Source organism: Cupressus sempervirens, chromosome 3 (genome assembly GCF_028749045.1).
Source record: "Cupressus sempervirens isolate cs-2001-9-10 chromosome 3, ASM2874904v1, whole genome shotgun sequence".
NCBI lineage: Eukaryota > Viridiplantae > Streptophyta > Pinopsida > Cupressales > Cupressaceae > Cupressus > Cupressus sempervirens.
In genome coordinates, this window is record NC_143120.1 from 848,620,451 (window position 1) to 848,644,321 (window position 23,871).

Below are 23,871 nucleotides of genomic sequence, written 5' to 3' on the forward strand. Positions count from 1 at the left end.
ATGAGTAAAAAGATTTTAAAAGAGAAAAGAGCATATGCTATTCGAACCTTGATTTCCATACAACCATTAGAAGTGCATAGAGTTGGAATTCAAGAGCATCTATTTTGCGCTTTTAACCTTAATGGCTAGCTATATTGTGAGTACAAAAAATACAAAGCCTCATGCAATTGAAACATCCGGTTTTCCCAGGTCTAAATTAACATCTATCATACTCAAAGAATACAGTTATTACTTCATTTCATAGGAAGACAGTTATATCATTCAGGTTCGTGTGAATAAGATTTACCGCTAAAATCAGTTAGACAAAGTTTCTTAACTTAAAAACTTGAAATATCATCAAATGAAATTATTACAGAAATTGAAAACTACATACCTCGGAAAACTGAGATCGAATTCAAACTAGGGATGCTTCTACAACCACCCGGGTTAGTCCACAAATACACTATAACAATTTCACATGACAACTATCATCTAAAAACCACTATCTTAAAATCAAATGATAATTACAATTAAATACTTCTATTATTTTAAATTAGGGCATCGCATACCACTGTATCAATTAGGGCATCATTTACCACCGGTTCATTTAGGGCTTTTGATACCACTATATCACTTAAAGCTTCCGCTACCACGGATTCAATTAGAGCTTTTGATTGGGCTTCCTATACCAGGGATTCAATTAGGGCTTCCGATACCACTGTATCATTTAGGGTTCCACTCATCTCTCAATCAATTAGGGCTTCAGATTCCTTTCCTTCCAATTACTTAACTGTGACAATATCTCAAGATTAGAAAATATACTATATTCGTTATTCATGAAAGTAAAATGACAGTAACAATGAAATAACTCAATTTAACCTTACCTCATATATAAGAGTGATAATACCTGTTTCCGATAAACAATTGACTGTATGACTTATCCTTGTCCGATGCACGTCTAGCAACTTAAGGAGAGGTGAAACATTGTCAAGGGCTTTACCACCCAACCTTAGACCAAATCTTATCCCCACATGATCTCTAAAAGAAAGGCCCTCCCTACCCGGAATAGAAAGGGGTCATCTTGCCATCCAGTGGGCATCCTAACATTTAACACACCATATGACTTGGCAGCAAGAGGATAAAATATTAAGATCAAGCATGAGCTAATATTATTAACAAATCTAATTTCTTGATTTTGCTTATAAGTTAAATCTTCATCTCTTCACCATTCTTTGGCCTATCTGCCAGGTGAATTCCTTAGTGTCAATATATTCTAATTTCTTGCCTAGTAATATGTTAAAGCTTTGCAATCATATGGATTCATTCAAGATTATCTCAGTTTCAATGGACTGTATAATTGGTGTAGGCTCAGGATCATTTAAATGATTGGTTTCATAAAACACCTTGGATATCATTTCTATTCATTTCTCTCCTCAAATTAATCACCAGTTCAAAGATACTTATCTGCATATATGTTTCATCAAGCCAACATCCCATAAATCCTATGTAACACATACACTATTTTCTCTTAATTTATTCCTCTTCACCTTTAATGGTATCCTTGCTGGTGAGTTCCTTGGTGTTTGAACATTATGACATCTTTTACACTTTTATTAAATGCATGGAAAGAAATATAATATAATAGATAGGTTCTTTGATTCATGGATGTTAATACTGTTTTACATCCTTTCTATAACAAAGACATTCTCAAAATTATTGATAGTAAACAAGTAGCATGATAACGAATTCTTGTATTTTCTTTTACAAGTTCATCTACACCTCATCACCATAATCAAGCCATCAAGCCAGTGATTCCTTGATGCCTTCAAATTAGCTGTACAAATATACTCCGTACCTTCTTCACCCTATTCTGGCTTTTAGCCTGGTGAATTCCTTGGTGCCTTCAAATTATCTCATCTTAGTTATTAAACTTATATCTAAACTGCATGATAAATGCTTTTCTGAGAAGACAGAGTTTTAAGATGAAATTCAAAAAGTTGCATATTATAACAATAACAGACTTGAGTAAAATCATTGTTATGACAATCGACTGATCTCTAGCAGATTATAATGATTTGATAAATGTTATAGACGGCTACATTCATATCCCTATAAGAAAAGGCGGACTGAAAATAAATATCATTTGGCCCTATCTCAGATCGATGACTCAAAAGGAAACTAAATACTTGTCAAGAATGATGAGGAAATCATACACGTTTGCTACAGAGACGTTTGCATATTAATACCAAACTTGGAAGGAATGAAAAATGTTTCTATGAAATGCATTAAATGCCCTTAGGTGACTCTTCCCTATGAATATGTAGCTCGGTATTGAATGAGTTCCCAACCCGCGGCAAGACTCTCAGTCGTATGCATTGTTATTACTTGTTGTTGCTTCTTCAATTGTTTTGCACGCTAGCTGAAAGGGCTTGAATATTAAATGGCTTGGAAGACGAGAGCATAATGGATGCCAAAAGCCAGGAAAAACGTGTCGAGTTACATTTGAAGTTCTCATATTATAGACGTGAGCTAGTCCTTACAGCTTCCATCGGTTACAAGATCATATTCAGATTCTTTAATCAATCAACTAAAAAGAAAATAAAGAGGGAAAAAATTGAAAAGGAAAGAAGATGAAGAGTTTTTAGATAATCCATATTATTTATATTTATCTTATTTGTAACATTACTTATTAATTATTAAATTATAATGGTGCCAAAAAATCATTTTATTTATTAAATGCACGTATATAAATTATTCTTAAAATAATATGACGAAAGATAAATTAAAATCCTTTAAGATATGTTTTAAATTTAAACTTAATTTATTTAATTAATTTATTAAATAACTCATGCAAGTCTCGCAGATGTATTCTATTTCAAATTGCTAGGTCCTTTAACCGTCTGCCCAATGATGGTGATGCCCTGCCTAATTCTTTTCTGACAATGCTTCCACCCCTTCGACATGCTCCCTGCAAAGAATTTCTACGTAATTAAATTATAAATTATTTAATCATAAATAATCATAATAGCTAACCTTTCATCTTAACACCATGAATTCGTGATTAACGATCAACTAACATGTCATCTTCACTAGAAATCATAACGACTATCTTACCATTTCGCCAGATTATAACAAATTAAACTGCCAACTGACTTCATGCGAACCTCAACGGCTATATTCCAAGCTAGGTCAAAAATTGGGATGTAACAGCAATCAATATAGTCCATATGGATAACCTAACGAGTTCTTGACTCCCGTTCAACAGATTACATCACTTCATCTATGAAATGAGTAGACGACCAAGAGAATATAGACAAGGAAGATTTGTTGTGCATGACTTCACTTCCAATGGTTGGGCTTGTGGTTTTGAAAAAAGATTGTTCATAGCAGAAAAAGAAAAATAAGTCTTTGAATCCTTCAGTACTTGTCCACAGCACTCCTGGTTGATCCAATACAATTCATGAACACTTCAGCAAGGAATTAAATAAGGAAGTTGAACAATATTTGTGAAAGTCATAAAGCCAGTTCATGTGAGAAGGAATGATAGAATAAGTTATCAATCAGACAGCCATTGAATAGAAAGGGTGGCTCAGTCTATTTTGATTTGACTGTCACAAGAGTTCAATCTGAATAAGAACAAGTACACTGGTCTTCTAGAAAGGGTTAGGCACATGACCGATCTCTACTTAAGTGTAATATTATATATATATATATATATATATATATATATATATATATATATATATATATATATATATATATATATATAGATCAACAAAAGGAGTTGCTATTGTCATCGATGAAATAAAAGTTGCAATGATCAAGTCCGCCCTAATGACGACTTCTTCTGTGTATGACAATACGAACAACACCATTACCGACCTGAGCAACAATGGTATCACCACAATGCCTTTTGGTTATAGGTTCTAAGACCATCAAACAATGAAAAGCAAACTTAGCGCAGTACTATTATTACTGCGGAGGAAGACATAGATTACAATATATTACTAATTGTCATGGAGTTAAGAGGGAAGTGAACGAAGATACATTTGACCATCGATATACAAAGTGGAGGATTATTGTTACATCCCAATTTTTGACCTAATTCAAAATATAGCCGTTGAGGTTCACATGAAGTCAGTTGACAGTTTAATTTATTATAATCTTGTGACATGGTAAGATGGTTAGTCATTATAATTTCATGTGAAAATAATAAGCTAGCTGATTATTTATCACAAATTCATGGTATTGAAAAGGTGGTTAGCCATTATGAGTATTTATAACTTATTATGATAATATGATTTAATTGCAGAGAATTTCCTTGTAGGAAATACATCGAAGGAGTGGAAGCATTGTCAGAAAAGAATTAGCCAAGAGCATCACCATCACTGGGCAAATGGGTTGAGAGCCTAGCGACTTGAAACAGGATACATCTGTAGGACCCGCATGAGCTATTTAAATAAACAATTTGACAAATATAAATAATTGAGTTAAAATATAAAACGTACCTCAAAAGAAGTTAAATAATCTTTCATCATATTATTATAATAGATATATCTATATACGTGCATATAGATATAAAAATGAAATGGCACCATTATATTATAATAATTTAATTAAGTGTTGTCACCTCATTAATATATTTACATGTGCTTATATAAATAATAGTATTCAAGATACAATAATGTTTGAATTTTAATAATATTCAAATTATAATCTTCCAACTTTATTTTTCCATTTTAATATTCTTTGCTTTTAACCGATTTAACATTTGGCATTCTTATTTGCCAAGATAATTTTTTTATGTTGCGGAAGCCTAAGAGTCACTCCATGCATGTGAGTAGATTGGTTTCACAAGAAGTTGATGGTTCAATTGGCATTCATTATTCTTCCATTTTCTAATTCCTTATCGTCAATCATGCATTGGATTACCCGCCTTATGTGTTTTTGGCATCATCAATGCTGGCTTCAACTATTTAGTGTTTGTAAGTCTATCTATGTTTGCCTTAACTTTGTGTAATCAGTTTTTCTTTGACGTTTCATATTCCTTCATCGACTCTCTTGTATGGGTTGGTTCTTATTGATGAGTCAATTGTTCACATTGGCATCTGATTTGTTAAAACTTGTTTTTATTGTTATTCAATGTATTTGCAAGAACCAGTTTCGAGGTGAGTGCATATCTTCGGGTATGAGATTTATGGAGCAGTGTATCAAGCTACAACATTCTTCAGAGAACTGTGTCAAGAGAGTTATCAGCTTGTGTATTGTCGTGAAGAAAATTGGTTATTAGTATTCTGATTTTTATAGTTACCCGGCTTATGTTTTTTTTATGGTACCCGACTTATGTTTTCATGGCCCTGACTTATATTTTCATGGCACCGATTTTCCATTCTTAAGCACCCAACTGCCTTGTTGTGGAGGATACATTCAGAAATAACATCCATACACACGACTTCCTATCTGCAATGATCTACATCTTTACCAATAATTACTTCTGCTTTCAGCACACCGAATTCATAATTTTATTTGTGACAATTCCCTGCAATATCGTTTGTAAAGCTTTGTTCAAGCAACCTGCTGTACAGGTATACTGGCTGGGAATAAAAGTTCCTATTCACTATGGTGACGTCTTCAAGCAACTAGAGGAAAAACTGATTCCAAACAATTAGCAAGTTCTTAGGAAACTCTGAATTCCCATCAGGTCATGTTATGACATTACTTTATTACTTTCCAAAGCAACCAGTTAGGCATCTTAGATAATTATCATTTCTAGATTCAATATGAGATGCTACTTGTTCAATGTCCTTATTATCAATCCTTTTTTCCTTTCACAAGTCAATTTGATACAACCCATGCAAAAGTGTCTTAAAGTATATTAATATTTGAACTAGGAATACTTTTCAATGAGTCATGCTGATCTCAAGAATATGCTTTTTGTTGATGTATTTTTGAAAAAAAGATATTAAGAGCAGAATACTCATTACTTATTTGAAACACCTAGGATTCATTGGCAATGTAGCCAAGGAATGGTGAAGAGGTGTAAAAAGAGTACAGAGCTCATAAACTCTTAATGCACCTGGGACTCACCGGTTGGTAGCCATGAAATGGTGAAGACGTGGAATGAATCTACAAGAAAACAAGGAGAAACCAGACATGATTAATCTAAAAGGAAATATACTTAATAACTCATGCATGATCCTGTATATTGTAATTTCCTGCTATCAAGTCGAGAGGTGTGTCTAGATACCAGGATGCTCAACTGATGAATCTATTATAGATAGGGAGGGCTTTTCTCATTAGAGATTGTGTGGGGATAAAGTTATGGTCCGTGGTCGGGTGGTTAAGCCCCTAACAATGTTTCACCTCTCCCCAAGTTATCGGACAATCAACAAACAATGATAAGCTATACATTCAATTGTTTGTCGGAAACAAGTATTTTCACTTCTATGATGTATATGCAAGATGAAGGTAAGAATAATTGAGTTATATCATCGTTACAGCTATTTTACATTTGTTTGCAAGAGGTAGATTTATCTGATGGATTGTATATCAATCTTTCATTTATATGAATATTAAATGGGAGCGTCTTCTAATCTTGAGTTTTTGCCATAGTTAAGAAATCGGAAGGAAAGGAATGATACAGTGGTATCTGAAGCCCTAATTGATTCAGTGGTATCTGATGCCCTAAAATGATCCAGTGGTAATTGAAGCCTTAAGTGATACAATAGTATTTGAAGCCCTAATTGATACAGTGGTATGTGATGCCCTAATTGATACAGTGGTATGTGATAGTAATCGTCTTTTGAGTTTTGATAGAGCAATATTGGATGGATGTCGTTATACGGTATTGTTATAGTAGTATCTGTGGACTAATCTGGGTGATTGCAAGAGCATCCCTACAAAGAATTCTTGGTTCAAATTCTATGGTATGTGGATTTTGATTTCTATAGTAAATTCATTGATGGTGTTTTAAGTTAAGAAATTTTGTTTAACTAATTTCAACCGTCAATCTCTTTCATATGAGCGAAACTGATTTAACTGTCTTCCTATGAAAATGAAGTATTAACTGTATTTTCTCGAGTATGTTAGTTGTTAATTAAGACGCGAGAAAGCGGGTTGTTACATATGGTATCAGAGCGCTGGGTTCAACGCTGAAACCTTGGGCCCAACACTATTTTTGAGACACTGAAAATGCAAATATTGAAAAAGATTTATATTACATAACTGGATATCACAATCAAACTGGAAAATCACACTAGGAAATCATCCATAATAGCTGGGAAAGGCTGAGATGATATAAAATGGACAAATGTATAAACTGTAATATCATAAAGATGAAACATAATTAAAAAGATAAAATTATTGGCAAGTCGAGTGGTGGTAATCGAGTCATTGAACCAATTGGAAAATCTTTGGCCAAGGTAGTTTATAGGCATATGTGCCATTTTATGATCACTTGATGTCCGTAGACATCAGTTATATAGGTATAATTGATTGGGCACTCAAACCACCCGGTAGCTCGAATGGCTAGACTAAAGAACATCCCAAGCCCGACCCCAGGGTAGGGAGGGTTATTCTAATATGTTAGAATGTGTGGGGATAAGTATGGTCCAGGTTGGGAGGTTAAGCCTATGTCAATGCTTCTCCTCTCACCAATGCCGAAGTTTGCGCAATCCAAAACAGCTTCTATAATCTTGATAAAGTGTTATCAAAACCCTAATGATGGCTAAATATTTCTTTTCAGTTGAATGTTCCCAGCATTTACTTTATGCAAATATATTCCTATTCTTATGAAATGGTAGAAATAAATTATCTATTTTGAACTTGAACTGAAGGAAAACAAAATTGTGAACCATGATCCTTTCTAATGTTGAATAAATGACAAGATCATTTCTGCTCTAGTATGGAGTAAACACACTTGCATAATGGGAAACTACCAATGCTTGTTTGCAGATGTAAACTTTTGTTTGACTTGAGTTTTTCCTTGAAACATTAAATTGACGAGATGGGCATGAAAGCCTAGGTCATAAAAATGGAAAAGATAAACTTCCAGATATTTATAGATGAATGATGAGCTATTCGATAAGAATATTATAAATTGTTCAAATGCTTATGAACTTGATTAGATGTATGATGATCTTGCATAGTATACATGTATAATACGTATGATGTTGATTTTACATACTAAGTTGTTGTATGTTGTTTTGGAGACGAATTGTATATTCTATCATGAGATGATTATTATAATAAAATGTTATTGTGATAAGACGGGCAAAAAGGCCGAGGTTAAATAAATGGAAAAACATGGATTCAATAACCTATTTCAAGTGATCTGTAAGTTTGCAAGGATGATCTACCTGTTAATGAGTGCCATATGCTAGATGGTACGTATAAGTGATTTAAATTATGATCAAGTTATGATCTAGAACTTGCTAGTTGAAAAATTCCAATTTTGAATACTTATCCTACTCTCAATTATTGAACCTTGAAAATTTTCTTAAATGAAGATATCAATATGGATTCAAACTAATGATATAGTGTGTCTACATGAGTATGACAGGAATATAAAATAGAATTAACTCAATTGATGTTGAGATAACCACAAGTACGGTAAAGTGAACTCAGATGAGTATGTGTTTAATTTTATGATATCATGCAAGTATCTTTCTGGAAACATTGAAGTCAAAAAAAAAATGGATCTTGAGTTTCAATTATGATTTTGATTTTGATCCAATTGTGAAAAGAAATGATATCACGATGCTATATATATATATATATATATATATATATATATATATATATATATATCTTGTATTTGGAATATTCTTTTAGTGTCTAATTTGCAGAGATCATCGAGGACGATGAAACACAAAAGGGAATGGTACATTACATTCCAATTTTAAAATACTCCTTTATAATGTTCGTTACAATTTCAAATTTCATCAACGACAATGAAACACAAAGGGAATGGTATGTTACAACCCAAATTTTGACCTAATTTAAAATATAGCCGTTGAGGTTCACATGAAGTCAGTTGACAATTTAATCTGTTATAATCTTGCAAAATGGTAAGATGGTTAGTCATTATAATTTCATGTGAAGATAATATGCTAGTTGATTATTTATCATGAATTCGTGGAATTAAAAAGGTGGTTAACCATTATGAGTATTTAAAACTTATTATCATAATATGATTTAACTACGAAGAATTTCCTTGCAGGAAACACGTCGAAGGGGTGGAAGCATTGTCAGAAAAGAACTAGGCAGGAGCATCTCCATCACCAGGCAAATGGGTTGAGAACCTAGTGACTTAAAATACGATACATCTATGGGACCCACATGAGCTATTTAAATAAATAATTTAAGAAACATAAATAATTGAGTTAAAATATAAAACGTACCTCAAAAGAAGTTAAATAATCTTTCATCATATTATTATAATAGATATATCTATATACATGTATATAGATATAAAAATGAAATGGCACCATTATATTATAATAATTTAATTAAGTGTTGTCACCTCATTAATATATTTACATGTGTGTATATGAATAATAATATTCAAGATATAATAATGTTTGAATTTTAATAATATTCGAATTATAATATTCCAATTTTATTTTTCCATTTTAATATTCTTTGCTTTTAACTGATTTCACACTTGGCGTTCTTATTTTCCATGATAATTTTTTTATGTTACAGAAGCCTAAGAGTCACTTCATGCGTGTGAGTAGATTGGTTTCACAAGAAGTCGATGGTTCATTTGGCATTCATTATTCTTCCTTTTCCTAATTCCTTATCGTCAATCATGCATTGGATTACCCGCCTTCTATGTTTTTGGCATCATCAATGATGGCTTCAACTATTTAGTGTTTGTAAGTCTATCTATGTTTGCCTTAACTTTGTGTCATTGGTTTTTCTCTGATGTTTCATATTCCTTCATCAACTCTCTTGTATGGGTTGGTTCTTATTGATGAGTCAATTGTTCACATTGGCATTTGATTTGTTACAACTTGTTTTCATTGTTATTCAATGTATTTGCAAGAACCAGTTTTGGGGCGAGTGTATATCTTCGGGCATGAGATTTATGGAGCAGTGTATCAAGCTACAACATTCTTCAGAGAACTGTGTCAGGAGATTTGTGAGCTTGTGTATTGTCGTGAAAAACAATTGGTTATTAGTATTCTGATTTTTATAGTTACCCGGCTTATGTTTTTTTTATGGTACCCGGCTTATGTTTTCATGGCCCCGACCTATATTTTCATGGCACCAATTTTCCATTCTTAAGCACCCAACTGCCTTGTTGAGGAGGATACATTCAGAAATAACATCCATACACCCAACTTCTTGCCTATAGTGATCTACATCTTTACCAATAATCACTTCCGCTTTCAGCACACCGAATTCATAATTTTATTTGTGACAATTCCCTACAATATCGTTTGTAAAGCTTTGTTCAAGCAACCTGTTGTACAGGTATACTGGCTGGGAATAAAAGTTCCTATTCACTGTGGTGACGTCTTCAAGCAACTGGAGGAAAAACTGAATTCCAAACAATTGGCAAGTCCTCATGCAACTCCGAATTCTCATCAAGTCATATTATGACATTACCTTATTACTTTCCAAAGCAGCCAGTTAGGCGTCTTAGATAATTATCATTTCTAGATTCAATATGAGATGCTACTTGTTCAATGTTCTTATTATCAGTACTTCTTTCCTTTCACAAGTCAATTTGATACAACCCATGCAAAAGTGTCTTAAAGTATATTACTATCTGAATTGGGAATACTTTTCAATGAATCATGCTGATCTCAAGAATATGCTTTTTGTTGATGCAATTTTTGAAAAAAAGATATTAAGAGCAGAATATTCATGACTTATTTTAAACACCTAGGATTCACCGGCAATGTAGCCAAGGAATGGTGAAGAGGTGGAATAAATCTGCAAGAAAACAAGGAGAAATCAGACATGATTAATCTAAAAAGAAATATACTTAATAACTCATGCATGATCCTATATATTGTAATTTCCTGCTATCAAGTCGAGAGGTGTGTCTAGATACCAAGATGCTCAGCTGATGACAAGATGACCCCTGTCTATTCCGGGTAGGGAGGGCCTTTCTTGTTAGAGATTGTGCGGGGATAAAGTTATGGTCCATGGTTGGGTGGTTAAGCCCCTGACAATGTTTCACCTCTCCCCAAGTTGTCAGACGATCAAAAGACAAAGATAAGCTATCCATTCAATTGTTTATCGGAAACAGGTATTTTTACTTCTATGATGTATATGCAAGATGAAGGTAAGAGTAATTGAGTTATATCATCGTTATAGCTATTTTACATTTGTTTACGAGAGATAGATTTATCTAATGGATTGTTATATCAATCTTTCATTTATATGAATATTAAATGTGAGCATATCTTCTAATCTTGAGTTTTTGCCTCAATTAAGAAATCGGAAGGAAAGGAATGATACAGTGGTATCTGAAGCCCTATTTGACTCAATGGTATCTGATGCCCTAAAATGATCCAGTGGTAATTGAAGCCCTAAGTGATACAGTGGTATTTGAAGCCCTAAATTTTCCAATGGTAATCAATGCCCTAATTGATATAGTGGTATGTGATGCCCTAATTTTATATAGTGGTATTTAATGGTAATCATCTTTTGAGTTTTGATATAGCGGTATTGGATGGAAGTCGTTATATGGTATTGTTATAATAGTATTTGTGGACTAATCTGGGTGATTGTAGAAGCATCCTTAAAAAGAATTCTTGGTTCAAATTCCATGATATGCGGATTTTGATTTCTATAGTAAATTCATTGATGGTATTTTAAGTTAAGAAATTTTGTTTAACTGATTTTAACAGTCAATCTCTTTCATATGAACAAAACTGATTTTACTGTCTTCCTATGAAAATGAAGTATTAACTGTATTTTCTCGAATATGCTAGTTGTTAATTAAGACCCGGGAAATATGGTTGTTACATTTATCCAAGTTAGAATCATTCACTGGGTCTAAGAAACCATTGGAAATAATTTAATAAAGTAGCATAGTGAAGCGCAATCCATCCATATTCATCTAGAGTATTTAAGAACTCTTCTTTTTGTTTCTCATCATACTTATTGAACAAAGATTTTACAATATCTATCTTAATATCTTCATGCCAAAGACTTGATAGAGAAGCAATTAGGGTTGTTCATTGTTTGTATTTTTTGAAAACATATGTCGTTCCAGGCTGAGTGTCTCCTAAAAAGGTTGAAGATCACCATGCCCACTAGTTGATGCCACGTAACACAATATACTTTGAGCACGTCTCCTTCTATCCCTGCAGTCATGTGTCAGTGGTATGTATCAACTCCTGACAACGAAAATAATATGGAGCCCCAAATATTAGAATGAGAAAAGGAATGTGAAGCCATGGATAATAAAAGATCAAAACCTCTTATATGCAAAGTGACAATGTGGATTCCATCGTGTCAAGTGTGGACACAATCCAAGAACTTGCATACATAGTGTTGTCACCCTCCAATGTATAAGGGAAACTATATTATGGTACATACATTGAGTAAGGTGGTATACTCCCTCATTGAGTATCGTCTGCCCAAAGCAATATAGTACAACTCGATGACGGACCCACCAAGGTATAGGAGTATAAAAGTAATCAAAGGATGGGCCTTTTGATTCTACTCTTAAATTCAAGATTTACAAAAAGTAATTACCCATTACACATATTTTCTAATGGAAACGCCGCTAAGAAGTTAAGGTAATGTTGGAGTTAGTATTAATTGTTTATTCCTTATGAATACAAGTGATTACAGATTGGGAAATTGAAAAATTAGACTATTATATGTGGCATTATTAAGGAAATAGTATGTCTAAATTATAGATTAAAGTATATATATATATATAGAAGTTTGAATGTATGCATATATGTTCAATATTTATTTTATCTATATTTCATTAGAAGAACTATTTAATAACCGTGAGTGTTATTGTAGTCTTTCTTTCTCTTATTTTCAATACATACTATAAGAGCTATGTGCTTTGATATTTTCTAAGAATGTTCTTGTAAGAAAAAGAGGGAGATTAAGATTCAGAGAGCGGCTGACTTTTCAGTCAACCTGGAAAGAGAGGGAGCAGATAGAGGATATGGTTCACTAAACCTTCTATGATCTTGGTTGTATTGATTCGAAGGGAGTAAACCATATTTCGATGGATTCTTCAGTGATCAATAAATTAAATTAATCATGAATATACCTTGTGACTATGTGATTTTAATGGGCCTACCCCATGTGTACATCATGAGGAAGTGATCACTTCTACATGATGTCACTTGTATTTGCAGAAGTTACTGTAAGGAAATTTGAAACAATAATGAAGTTTAAGAATTCATTTGAACCATCTATGAGTCTCTCCTTGATCAATGATACTTGACATGAGTTGTAGAGTCATTCATCTGGCACAATCATACTTAATCAAGATATTGGCGAATTATGGACGAGTTTGATGAAGTGGAAGGACATGTTCGCTTCTATTGTTAAACTAAATGAATATTTGGAGCTTGAATGGATAAAAAGAGCAAGTTGGAACTTAGAGACAAGGTGTCATATTTGATACAAAATTGTTCAACAATATAAGAGCGGGTGGAAATTTTACATTGTGGGGGAATAATAGTCAATGTTCCATTCCCACTTGAACCTTATTTAGAAGGGGAGATGTTTCATTCTCAAATAATCTAAAAAAAACAATTTTTGAATCTTCATGTGCAAATAAGTATTTTTATCTTTTACATTTATTTGTAATTCTATACATTCTATGAAAGTTATTTGCCTTGATCTTTTCTTTATGTTGAGAATATTCTTACAAGAAAAGAAGGTTGGTACCTTACATATGCTACCTTATATTGTGTAGACTCAATCTAATGTTAGTAACTCGAAAGACCCTGATGATTAAGATGGATAAAAAAGAGGCTCTTGAAGCAAACATCTTTGATGATTGAGATTATGAGATTCTTCCACATTAAGAGGGTGTATGACACTTCTTCTAAAGAAACGCAGGAGCTTAGAAGATTGATACTCAGAGGGAGTCTAGAAATAAATGTGTGCGATTACATGATTTTGATGGGCATACTCCTATGTATATTATGAGGAAGTACTGACTCATCACTAGAAAATCAAAAGATTGATATCAGATTCAAAGTGAGTTCGATATGCATCCTTGTGTGAAGAGAATTTCAGAGGAAGTAACTAGAGGACCTGACTTCCAAGGGTTGATGTTTATAAGGAGAAATTTTGGGATGCAATTCTTTGTGGATGATATCTTCTCTATGAGAAGTTCTAAGAGAAATTCTTTGCAATGTGCTCTCCACTATGAGAGAGGAGTCTGAGGTGAAAACCCTTGTTCCACCCTCTAGTAGTAGCTATGGTGCGTCCACCCTCTGACTTGGTTCATGGTGGATATCATGCGACTTACTACATGATGTTGTTGTGATTACGTCATTAAAGGTGACGATCTTTCATTGATGTATATATTTAGAGCGGAGCTATTCAAAGATGACAATCTTATCAATAGTTGGACCTGTTATAACAGACTATTAAAATTGTTGTCCCAGAGTGTCGGAAGTTATGATAACGAACAGAAGGTAAATATTGAAAGGTGATGCTCTTATCAATAGTAGATCTATCTCCTAACACCAAAATGTGTTGGAGCAAGTGTTATCATGGTTCTTCAGGCCGGATTTTGCCGGACACCATGAAATTAAGTTGTTATGGTTCTTCGGGCCGGATCTTGCCGGACACCATAACATAAATTTATTATAGACCACACTCGAGGAGGTGTTTAAACTTATATTAAAGTTATAGAATTTGCTTAAATTCCCTCTTTGCTAAAAAAGAAGTGCTGAGAAACTTAGCCTCATTGTGAATCGAAACCAACTCCATATGTAATATATGCTAGTGTGTGTGTGTGTGTGTGTGTGTGTTGATGGATTTATGTTGATATCCTTAAATATGCCATTCTAGGAATATCATACTAAGATGATATCACTTCATATACTCAACAACATTATATGTTTTATATTGATCCTTCCTAACTAAGCGGGAGTGTTAAGTTTGTAGTTACCATCAGATTGATATCATACTTGCAAAGAATGCGAATATATCTTCAAACAAATCAATCAAGGCAAGATATTCGTCATTTATTATAGACTCATGATTACAAAATTGATTTATTACTAAAGAAATTATGATCGCAACTACTGTCCTGTAGGCTGAAATGGTTGATTACATACCAAACCATGAAGATTTATGTATTAGAAATTTCAACTGTTGTCTTCGAATCCCTAACTATTGCATCCAACTGATAGTTATAACTGCATGCAGACCTGGGCGCTTATTTTCCTTCACAATGAATTTGCTATGCACTACAAAGTAGTCCAGATTGTTATGATGTTTCTGCCAGACAAAACATCACGTCAAACTGCCTTCTGGTTTTTCATTGAGAAAGACTGTCTGCAGGGTTTGCATCCTGGAGATAAACACAGAGATAATAAAAACAAACAAACCTTCAGAATGCATGATAAGTCTGCAATCAAACTCCTTAGCACTGAAGCCTAGCATCTCCAAAGCTGTGAACACGCTGGAAAGGTGGATTTTGAAGAGGAAATATATCACGCTGGTGATCTCATCAAATAGCCCCAACTATGACTACAAAATAGGAACTTAAGTGAAAAAAGAAACCCAGTGTCCCCTTAAATTTAAACAATTGCCAAGACTAGGGGAAGGTTGACTTAGCAACAATTATATATCGCTTTAATGAATCATTCAAAAGGGGACATTGCAGTCTTGATGGTCATTCTTTTCATGTTTTATGTGGTTTCATGCTTCTAAAAGTTCTGAAATACTGATTCAAGCCCTTCCCCCTCCCCCCTCCCCACCCCCCCACTCCGAATTTCTTGTAAGCTCTTCAATTCTGAGTCTACGTTTTCTGCCTGCAAAACTTTCTTGGGTACATGGTCTTCCTCTGACCAAATTTTCTATAAAATAATCAAAAAATTCTTCAATTGATTCTCTTACTTCACAATTCACATTGTTAGTATTTTCATGCTTTTCGCACTTTACTTGACCATAAATGCTGCCACTGAGCATGGATATTCATGCCTAGGATGGTCGGGGGATGTCTTGGACATTCCCAGCCATACCAGGGATGGTCAAACATTTCTGGTACCTATGTCAGCTGTCCCTGAGTTCCAGAAACCATTTATCATTTTTTTCTTGCTTGTCTTGGGATGGCTTGGAAACATTTCTGGCAGCCCCCAATACCATTCCCGTTTCTGGTACCTACAGATTTTCAGTGGAAACATGTCCCTGGGTAACATAGATTTAAAAGCTTTATCAGCACCTTGAGAATACCTCCACAAAAATTGGCTGTATATGATATATATAGTCTGGTATTGATTTCCTCCTCACAGAATGGTAGCGGCTAGATGGCCCACAGCCATGTTTGGATATTCAACTCCACATAAAAATTAAAAACTAGCATTATCCTATTCTGATGTGATTGAGGAGTTCCAAGCTAGAATGAGGCCAGCGAAGACTTCTGCTTAATCATTATAATTTTCTCGATAATGAAATCTACAAAAGTAAAATCATACAATAAAAAGTAGAAAGTCATTGAAACTTACTGCCGCAACAGCAAGCTGCTCTTGACTGAAATTTCCTTCTTGTAAACTGTCACATATACAGGTCACAACAACCAAATCTTCAGAAACAAAATGAGAAGATAAGCTAATTTTATATAAAACTACATTTTTCTGAAAAATGGTTCCAATCAAATCTTTACCCATAAACATGTAGATATGATGTTTCTGTCAGACGTTCCTTCTCATAAAGTTGTAAGCATATGTCCCGACTGCGTCTATAAACCTTCAATCATCAAAATACATGGATCAGGATATTAGTTTACATATCACTCCACTAACAGAAAACCTTTCTTCTTGCCACAAATAGAAAGAAATATGCATGCAGAACTTCATTGGAATACACACACCTACACACTGAATGCATATGAAAATCTTTCCATAATTTGGAATCTCAAAAATAAATAAAACATAGAATAAGATTCAATATATTATATCATCCAAAAATTCAAATTTAATTGAAGGTCTGGATTACATGAATATACTATTCAATAAATAATACTTTAGACAAGCTAAAAAAGTAATATCATACATGAACTCAAGAGAATGAATGCATGCCTTAGCATTGATTATATTGAACAGTACCTATGATGCACAATCTTTAAATTATGTAAATGAAATCATAAAATTATTTAACATAAGCTTTAGCCAGCAAATAGTGTGTTAAGGGGACTCATTTTCCCACAGAGGCACGCTGACCAAGCGAACTTTACCATTTTTAAAAATCATCTTGCATCCATGTGCTAAACAATAGATACAGGTGCTAAACCATTTTTAAAAATCATCTTGCATTCTTTGAGAGGCTGCACTCAACATTGCATGTGAACAGTCAACTAATAAATATTATTTTAAAAAAACAATTAGAATTTAAAAATGGTGCCAAGTTATGGCCTCATACACCTTGTCCTAACAAATATTTAATTGGCATTGCTGTTATTGGATGTGATCATCAAGATTTTCAAAATACATGATTTTTGAAATTATTTTCCAAGGTGTGACTGCTGGGACGCAAACCCTAGCAGACATCAAAGTTGGGCAGAAATCCTAGTCCTATCCTGCTACATTTTCCTTCTACAGTTACAACTTTTAATTACAGGATCTCCCTTGTTTACCTCACTGTAAAGCTGATCTGTGCTAATCGCCACTGCCAGGGTGTCACATCAGCCAAACGCTAAAACTAGAGATGGTTTCATCTATATTCAAAAGCATGTATTGGAGTTTGTCAAGGTTTGCCAGTGTGATAACATCTAATAGAGTGGCACATAGAGTGGTGTACCTGGGAGCTCTTTTTGTGACAGAGCCTAAATTTTGCCAGCACAAGTTATTAAAAAATTATTATATTACCTTAATGGTCATCTTTTGTATATTATGTAAATTAGGTGGATAAGATTGTTTCTATGATCTTCAGCTTCTTATTAGAAACTTTCTATTTTGTGCCTATCGTAAAATTCTTTATAATGATCTCTTCGATCACTTGTTAATACAACAAATAACTTACCAATTACTTGCATAATATGGTATCAAAGTAAATAATTTTTTTCAAAAAATTTATTGCAACTATTTGCTAAAAAAAAAAAAATTATTCTAGTTGATTTTTTGCAAAAGCTTTTTCACAAACCCGACTCGAGTTTTCACGTCAAGATTGATGTTTGCAACTCGTAGGTGCATGGAGAACATTTATCTGTCTGTAGTATGTGGGATCTGTAGATTCAAATTTAGACGCTTCACTTTTGAGCTTATGAAGGTTTGACTCCATAGGTGTCGATAATGGTTTACAATCTCATCCCAAATTTGGTCAAGATATCAACGGTATATTTTCCTTGACTTAGGAAAATGTAGTTCTCTTTTGGCCATACTTCTAGACCCAGAAAATAGCGCAGAAGACCCAGATCTGTCATATCAAATTCAGCGGTAAGACCCTGTTTGCATTTTATAATGAGATGATCTTCCCTTGTTATTAGTAAATCATCAACATAGAGAACAAATATTAACATGTCACCATCTAATACTTTGAAGTATATATTAGGATCTGTTTCATTTTTTGAGTAACCTAATTGGTTAAGGTAATTGTCTATCCTTTCATACCATGCCCTGGGGGCTTGTTTAAGGCCATAGAGAGTTTTCTTTAGTTTACAATTTACACACATAGGAGATTTTGTCATGAGTGACAAAGCCTTCCGGTTGTTCTAGATATACTTCTTCATCAATAACACCATTCCAAAAGGCAGTCTTTATGTCCATGTGATGTATCGTCCATCCTTTAGATATTGCAATAAAAATAATGGTTCTCACAAAGGTATATCGAGCAACAGGAGAAAATGTCTCTTCATAGTCAATTCTAGCCTTTTGAGAAAACCCCCTAACAACGAATCTATCTTTGTGTTTTTCAATACTACCATCTGGTGCATGTTTGATTTTGAATGACCATTTTGAAGAGACAACTGATTTGTCCTTAGGTCTAGGTATGATATCCCAAACATCATTTTTAAATATTGATTGGTATTCCTCAATCATCACATCTTCCCAATTTGACCTGTTAAGGTTTCTTTGACACTTGATGGTTCAGATTTGACGAGTTTGGATATAAGAGCAACATAGCATGAATGACTTCTTGTTTCCTTACTTTTTTTAAAGATTTCATCAGGTGCTACATTATTTTCTTCAATCATCTTCCTTGCCCATAGTGGTCTTTTTTTCTTGTTAGGGATTTCAATATTTTAAATTTTTCAATATTGGATGGTAAGGGTTCATAATCTTCTAAACAATTCTCCCTCTAAGTCTCAATTGTAGGGTTTTCTTCTAATTTTGTAGTTGGTTCCATGTTTGGTTCCCTTTTAGAAACTTTATATGCAGTATCTTCTTCAAATTTAACATCTCTATTGATTTCAACAATTCTTTGTCCTCGAATATAAACTCTGTAACCTTTAGAAGATTCAGTATACCCAACAAACATGTCTTTCTTCCCAAAGGGTTTTGGACCTCTTTTCTTTAGGGAGGCGAATATACACAAGACAGCAAAAATTTCTCTCAAGTTACTTAAATACGGATTGTTTCCTATAAAGGCTTCTTCAAGAGTTATATTTTCTAAGATTGAATGAGGACATCTATTTTGAATGTATACTGTCGTATTTGAGGCTTCAACCCAAAATGAGATGTGAAGATTTTGATCCCACATCATGGCTTTAGCAAATTCAATGACAAATCTGCTTTTCCTTTCTACTACTACATTCTATTGTGGATTATAAGGTGTTGTAAACTCCCTCTTAATCCCAACAAAAGTGCAAAATTCTTTAAAGTTTTAAGAAATGTATTCACCTCCATTGACAGATCTTAGAGTCTTAATTTTCTTCACAGTTTGATTTTCCACTAGAGCATTAAATTCTTTGAATTTCAATAGTACTTCATTTGATTCTTTAAGTTTTAGAAAATAAATCTAAGTTTTCCTACAATAGTCATGAACAAAACTCACATCATACAAAAATCCCCCTAATGAGGGTATTAACATTGGACCACGCAAATCAGTTTGGATAAGTTCTAGTACAACTTTTGATTTATGTTCACTATGTGAAAAAGGTCCTTTGGAGTTCTTTCCTAAGGCACATCCTTTGCAGGTTCCAATATGTTCAAATTTTAGATGTGGTAATCCTGTCAAAAAAATTCTATTGAGGGTAGCGCACGAAAATAGAGGTGACCTAAGCTTCTATGCCAAATTTCATTGGTATTGGAAACTTCATGATTTAGTGTAAGATTTTGAACATTATAGAGTTTATATAAACTTCCATCTCTAAAGCCTAGGTGACATGATATCTTGGATCTGAGGCCAGAATAGAACTTTATCTTCTTGAAAGGTGGCATGATATCCTGGATCTACTAGGCCAGAAATGGAGACCAGATTTATTTTTATGCCACGTACAAATAGAACATCTTTTAATTGCAAGGTAACTCTAGTTTTTAATTGAATTGAGCAGGTCCCAATTCCTTTCACAAGATATGGGGAAGTATCCCCTATAGTGACCTCTTCAATTGAGTGTTTTTCAGAAGTTTCAAACTGGTCTCTAAATCCAGTTACGTGTTGTGAAGCCCCATTATCAATTATCCAAGTATTCTTGTTTGAGTTTAGTTCACTTGATTAAGCTTGAGCTTTCTTCCTTTCCGGGCAGTACTCGTATGTCCAAACTTATCACACTTGTTTTTCTAGGATTGATTATTCTTCCCTCTTTTCCGATTGAAATTTTGTTTCTTTCCTTTGCTGTTTGTGTTAGCATGTAGGGCTTGAATTTCTCCCTCTTTATTTGGACTGATCCCTCTCGTAATTAGTCTTGACTCTTCTTGAGTGCAGTCATTCTCAAGTTGATCAAATTTTGGTAGAGTAGGTTGTGAACTAATACCTTGAATGAAGAATTCCCAAGTAGTTGTTAACCCTTCAAGGGCTATTATACATAATTCCAGATCATCTACATTATTTCTAATGGTTGAAATTTGGTCCTTCAATTCTGAAATTCTCATAAAATAGGATGTAATTGATTCTCCTTTATTCATCTTGATATGGTGAAGAATTTGCTTGTATTATTGATCTCTATGTATTTTGAATACTCATAAAAAATATCATAAACAATTGTTAATTTCAATATAGTTGGAAGGATATGATGCTTAACAAAATCGATAATAATTTTCATGGCCTTATTGTTATGTCTTTTCCATATTGTTTTATGTGGATCATTATTAAGCATCAATTTATTCTCTTCTACATATGTTTCTAGTTCAAGTTTCTCGAAGAATAATCATTATTCAAATCCTCCATGATAAAAAAATTTATGCTCCTTCAAGTATGTCCTCGAGTCTGAAAACGCTCACCATGATTGCACTTTTGAATGAATGTAAGTCTGAAATTTTAATTGAAATTTCGTTGTCTTTATTTGATCTCTATCAGTTAGGCTCTGATACCATGTTAAGGAATATAAGATCAGAGATAGAGATAGAGCGGTTCCAAATTTAGTTTATTTTCAGACAATAATGAACTCTATTTTTAGACATTTGTTATTTACATTTTTAATGGGATGCTACAAGATGATGAGTATAAAGTAGTTGATGAGCTCATCCTTTAGAAGAACCAAAAGTATCTTGTACCAAAATAAAGGGTGAAAGAGAGAATTTTGAGGGCATGTCATGACACACCTCTACTGCTCGCCATACAAGGTCTATGAGACATAAAAGAAGGCAAAGGAATGTTTCTCTTGTAACAGGCTCAAAAGTGATGACTTGAGACATTTTGAGGGCATGTCATGACACACCTCTACTGCTGACGATACGAGGTCTATGAGACATAACAGAAAAGCAAAGGAGTGTTTCACTTGTAATGGGCTCAAAAGTGATGACTTGAGACATGTTAGGGAGTGCAGTTTGTCAATTAAGCAAAATAGAGCATGTATTTCCAGCCAGTTTGTTGCAATTCCTACCCATTTCAAATCAAAAATCGGAGAGTATCTATAAGAATTTCATCACAAAGGTCCCAAATGCACAAGTAAAGACATTATCTATGTGGTTGTTGATAGATTTACTAAATATGTATTTTCATGCTATATCTTCAATGTAATGCCACACAAGTTGCTGAAAATTTAAATCGGTTTTTCGACTTCATGGACTGCTAGGACCATTGTAAGTGACAGGGCCAGGAACATTGTAACAGGGCCAGCAAAGTTATCAGCTTGTTGAGAACTTTTTGAATTGACAGATACAAGGTCAACCAGAAGAACTAGTTATCGTCTTTAAACTCATGGAAAATGGAAATCATGAACAAATGCATGGAAAGTTAATTGAGGAACTATGTTACAGGGCAGAATACAACATAAGTTAACTGGTTACATCTTGGGCAATATTGCTACAATTCTACACATCCCATGTCAATAGGTATGTCTCCTTTAAAGGCACCCTATGGTTATGAAAATATTCCGTTCATCAATTTGACTCTTTTGGATTGTTGAGTGCCGAGGGCTAGAGATTTGATTGAACAAAACCTAGGCATTTTGAATGCAACCAAAAAGAACCTACAACAGGCCCAAAATGTGCAAAATCTGGTTGCTGATTCTCATCAATTGAAAGGATTTTTGAAATGGGTGACATGGTATTTTTGAGGTTGCAGCCCTATAGCTAATATTCTGTCAAGGGAAGTGATGTTGAGAGTTGAAGCTGCAATTTTATTTACCGTACAAGATCATTATGAGGATTAGTGAGGTGGCTTATAAAGTGCAACTTCAAGAAAATAGCAGGATTCATAACATTTTTCTAGTGCCCTGCCTAAAGAAGCCAGTTAGACAATAGAATACTCCTTCGTTAAAACTACAAGCACTTGAGGATGATACCAAATTGATTTTGAGCCCAAGACAATTGTGGATGTAAGAGAAATGAAAGAATTTTCCACTTAGCAAACTACGTGAGCAGGAATGGGGATTTTGGAGAACACAAGTTAGAAATCACTTGAGGACAACTAATTTGGAGAAGAAAGGATTATCATGTCCCCTCCCTAGCTAGGTCAGCTAGTCGAGAGATAAGATGTCTCTTCACACCAAATTGATTAATACTTTTTAATTTATTTTTTAAAGCAAAATATAATGTTAAGATTAAGGTTTGTAATATGGCACCAAGCTATGGACCATTGTGCCTTAGCCTTGTCCTAATAGCTATTTAATTGGCATTGCTGCTGCTAAGTAACAATCACCAAAAGTCTAGACATGACTTTTGGAATTATTTCTCAAGCTCTGACACCTAGGATGCAAACCTTAGCACATGCCAAGTCTACAACAGAAACTGTAATGTCCCCTTCTCTACGCTAGGCCTTATTGGCACCTTGTTGGTCTATCTTTCCATCCAGATAGGCAAACGGCATTAATCTCAAATATGCCAGCCAGTCATAGGAGTTAATTTGATTACGTTGGGGAAATATTTAAAGTTGTGGAGCTTTTCTATAGTTAAGTCACTTAATTTTATAATTAAGTGACTAAAAGACGAAAATGGCTTTTATCCCACGTTGCCTAGTTGTTTGTACTTCGCCTCATATTGAGGTTATAAAAGCAACGAGCTTCCTTGGGATTGACACCATGAAATTTGATATTGTTCAAAGTACAGAAAGGTTGCTTAAATGTGACTGGCTTTCTTAAGGACGAAACCCCTTAAGAAGATTTGATAGGCTGGACGTAGC

General features: G+C 33.9%; 1 protein-coding gene across 1 annotated transcript in view; it reads right to left on the bottom strand.

Annotated features, from left to right (window-relative positions):
* The window catches only part of LOC149569433 (uncharacterized), a 163,581-nt gene that overhangs the window by 41,625 nt on the left and 98,085 nt on the right, over window positions 1–23,871 (bottom strand). Inside the window, exons 8-9 of the mRNA XM_089822134.1 lie at window positions 16,820–16,902; window positions 16,662–16,707 (exon numbers count right to left, since the gene is read on the bottom strand). Of these exons, the coding sequence (XP_089678260.1) occupies window positions 16,662–16,707; window positions 16,820–16,902 (129 nt within the window). The remainder of the gene's footprint in view (window positions 1–16,661; window positions 16,708–16,819; window positions 16,903–23,871) is intronic.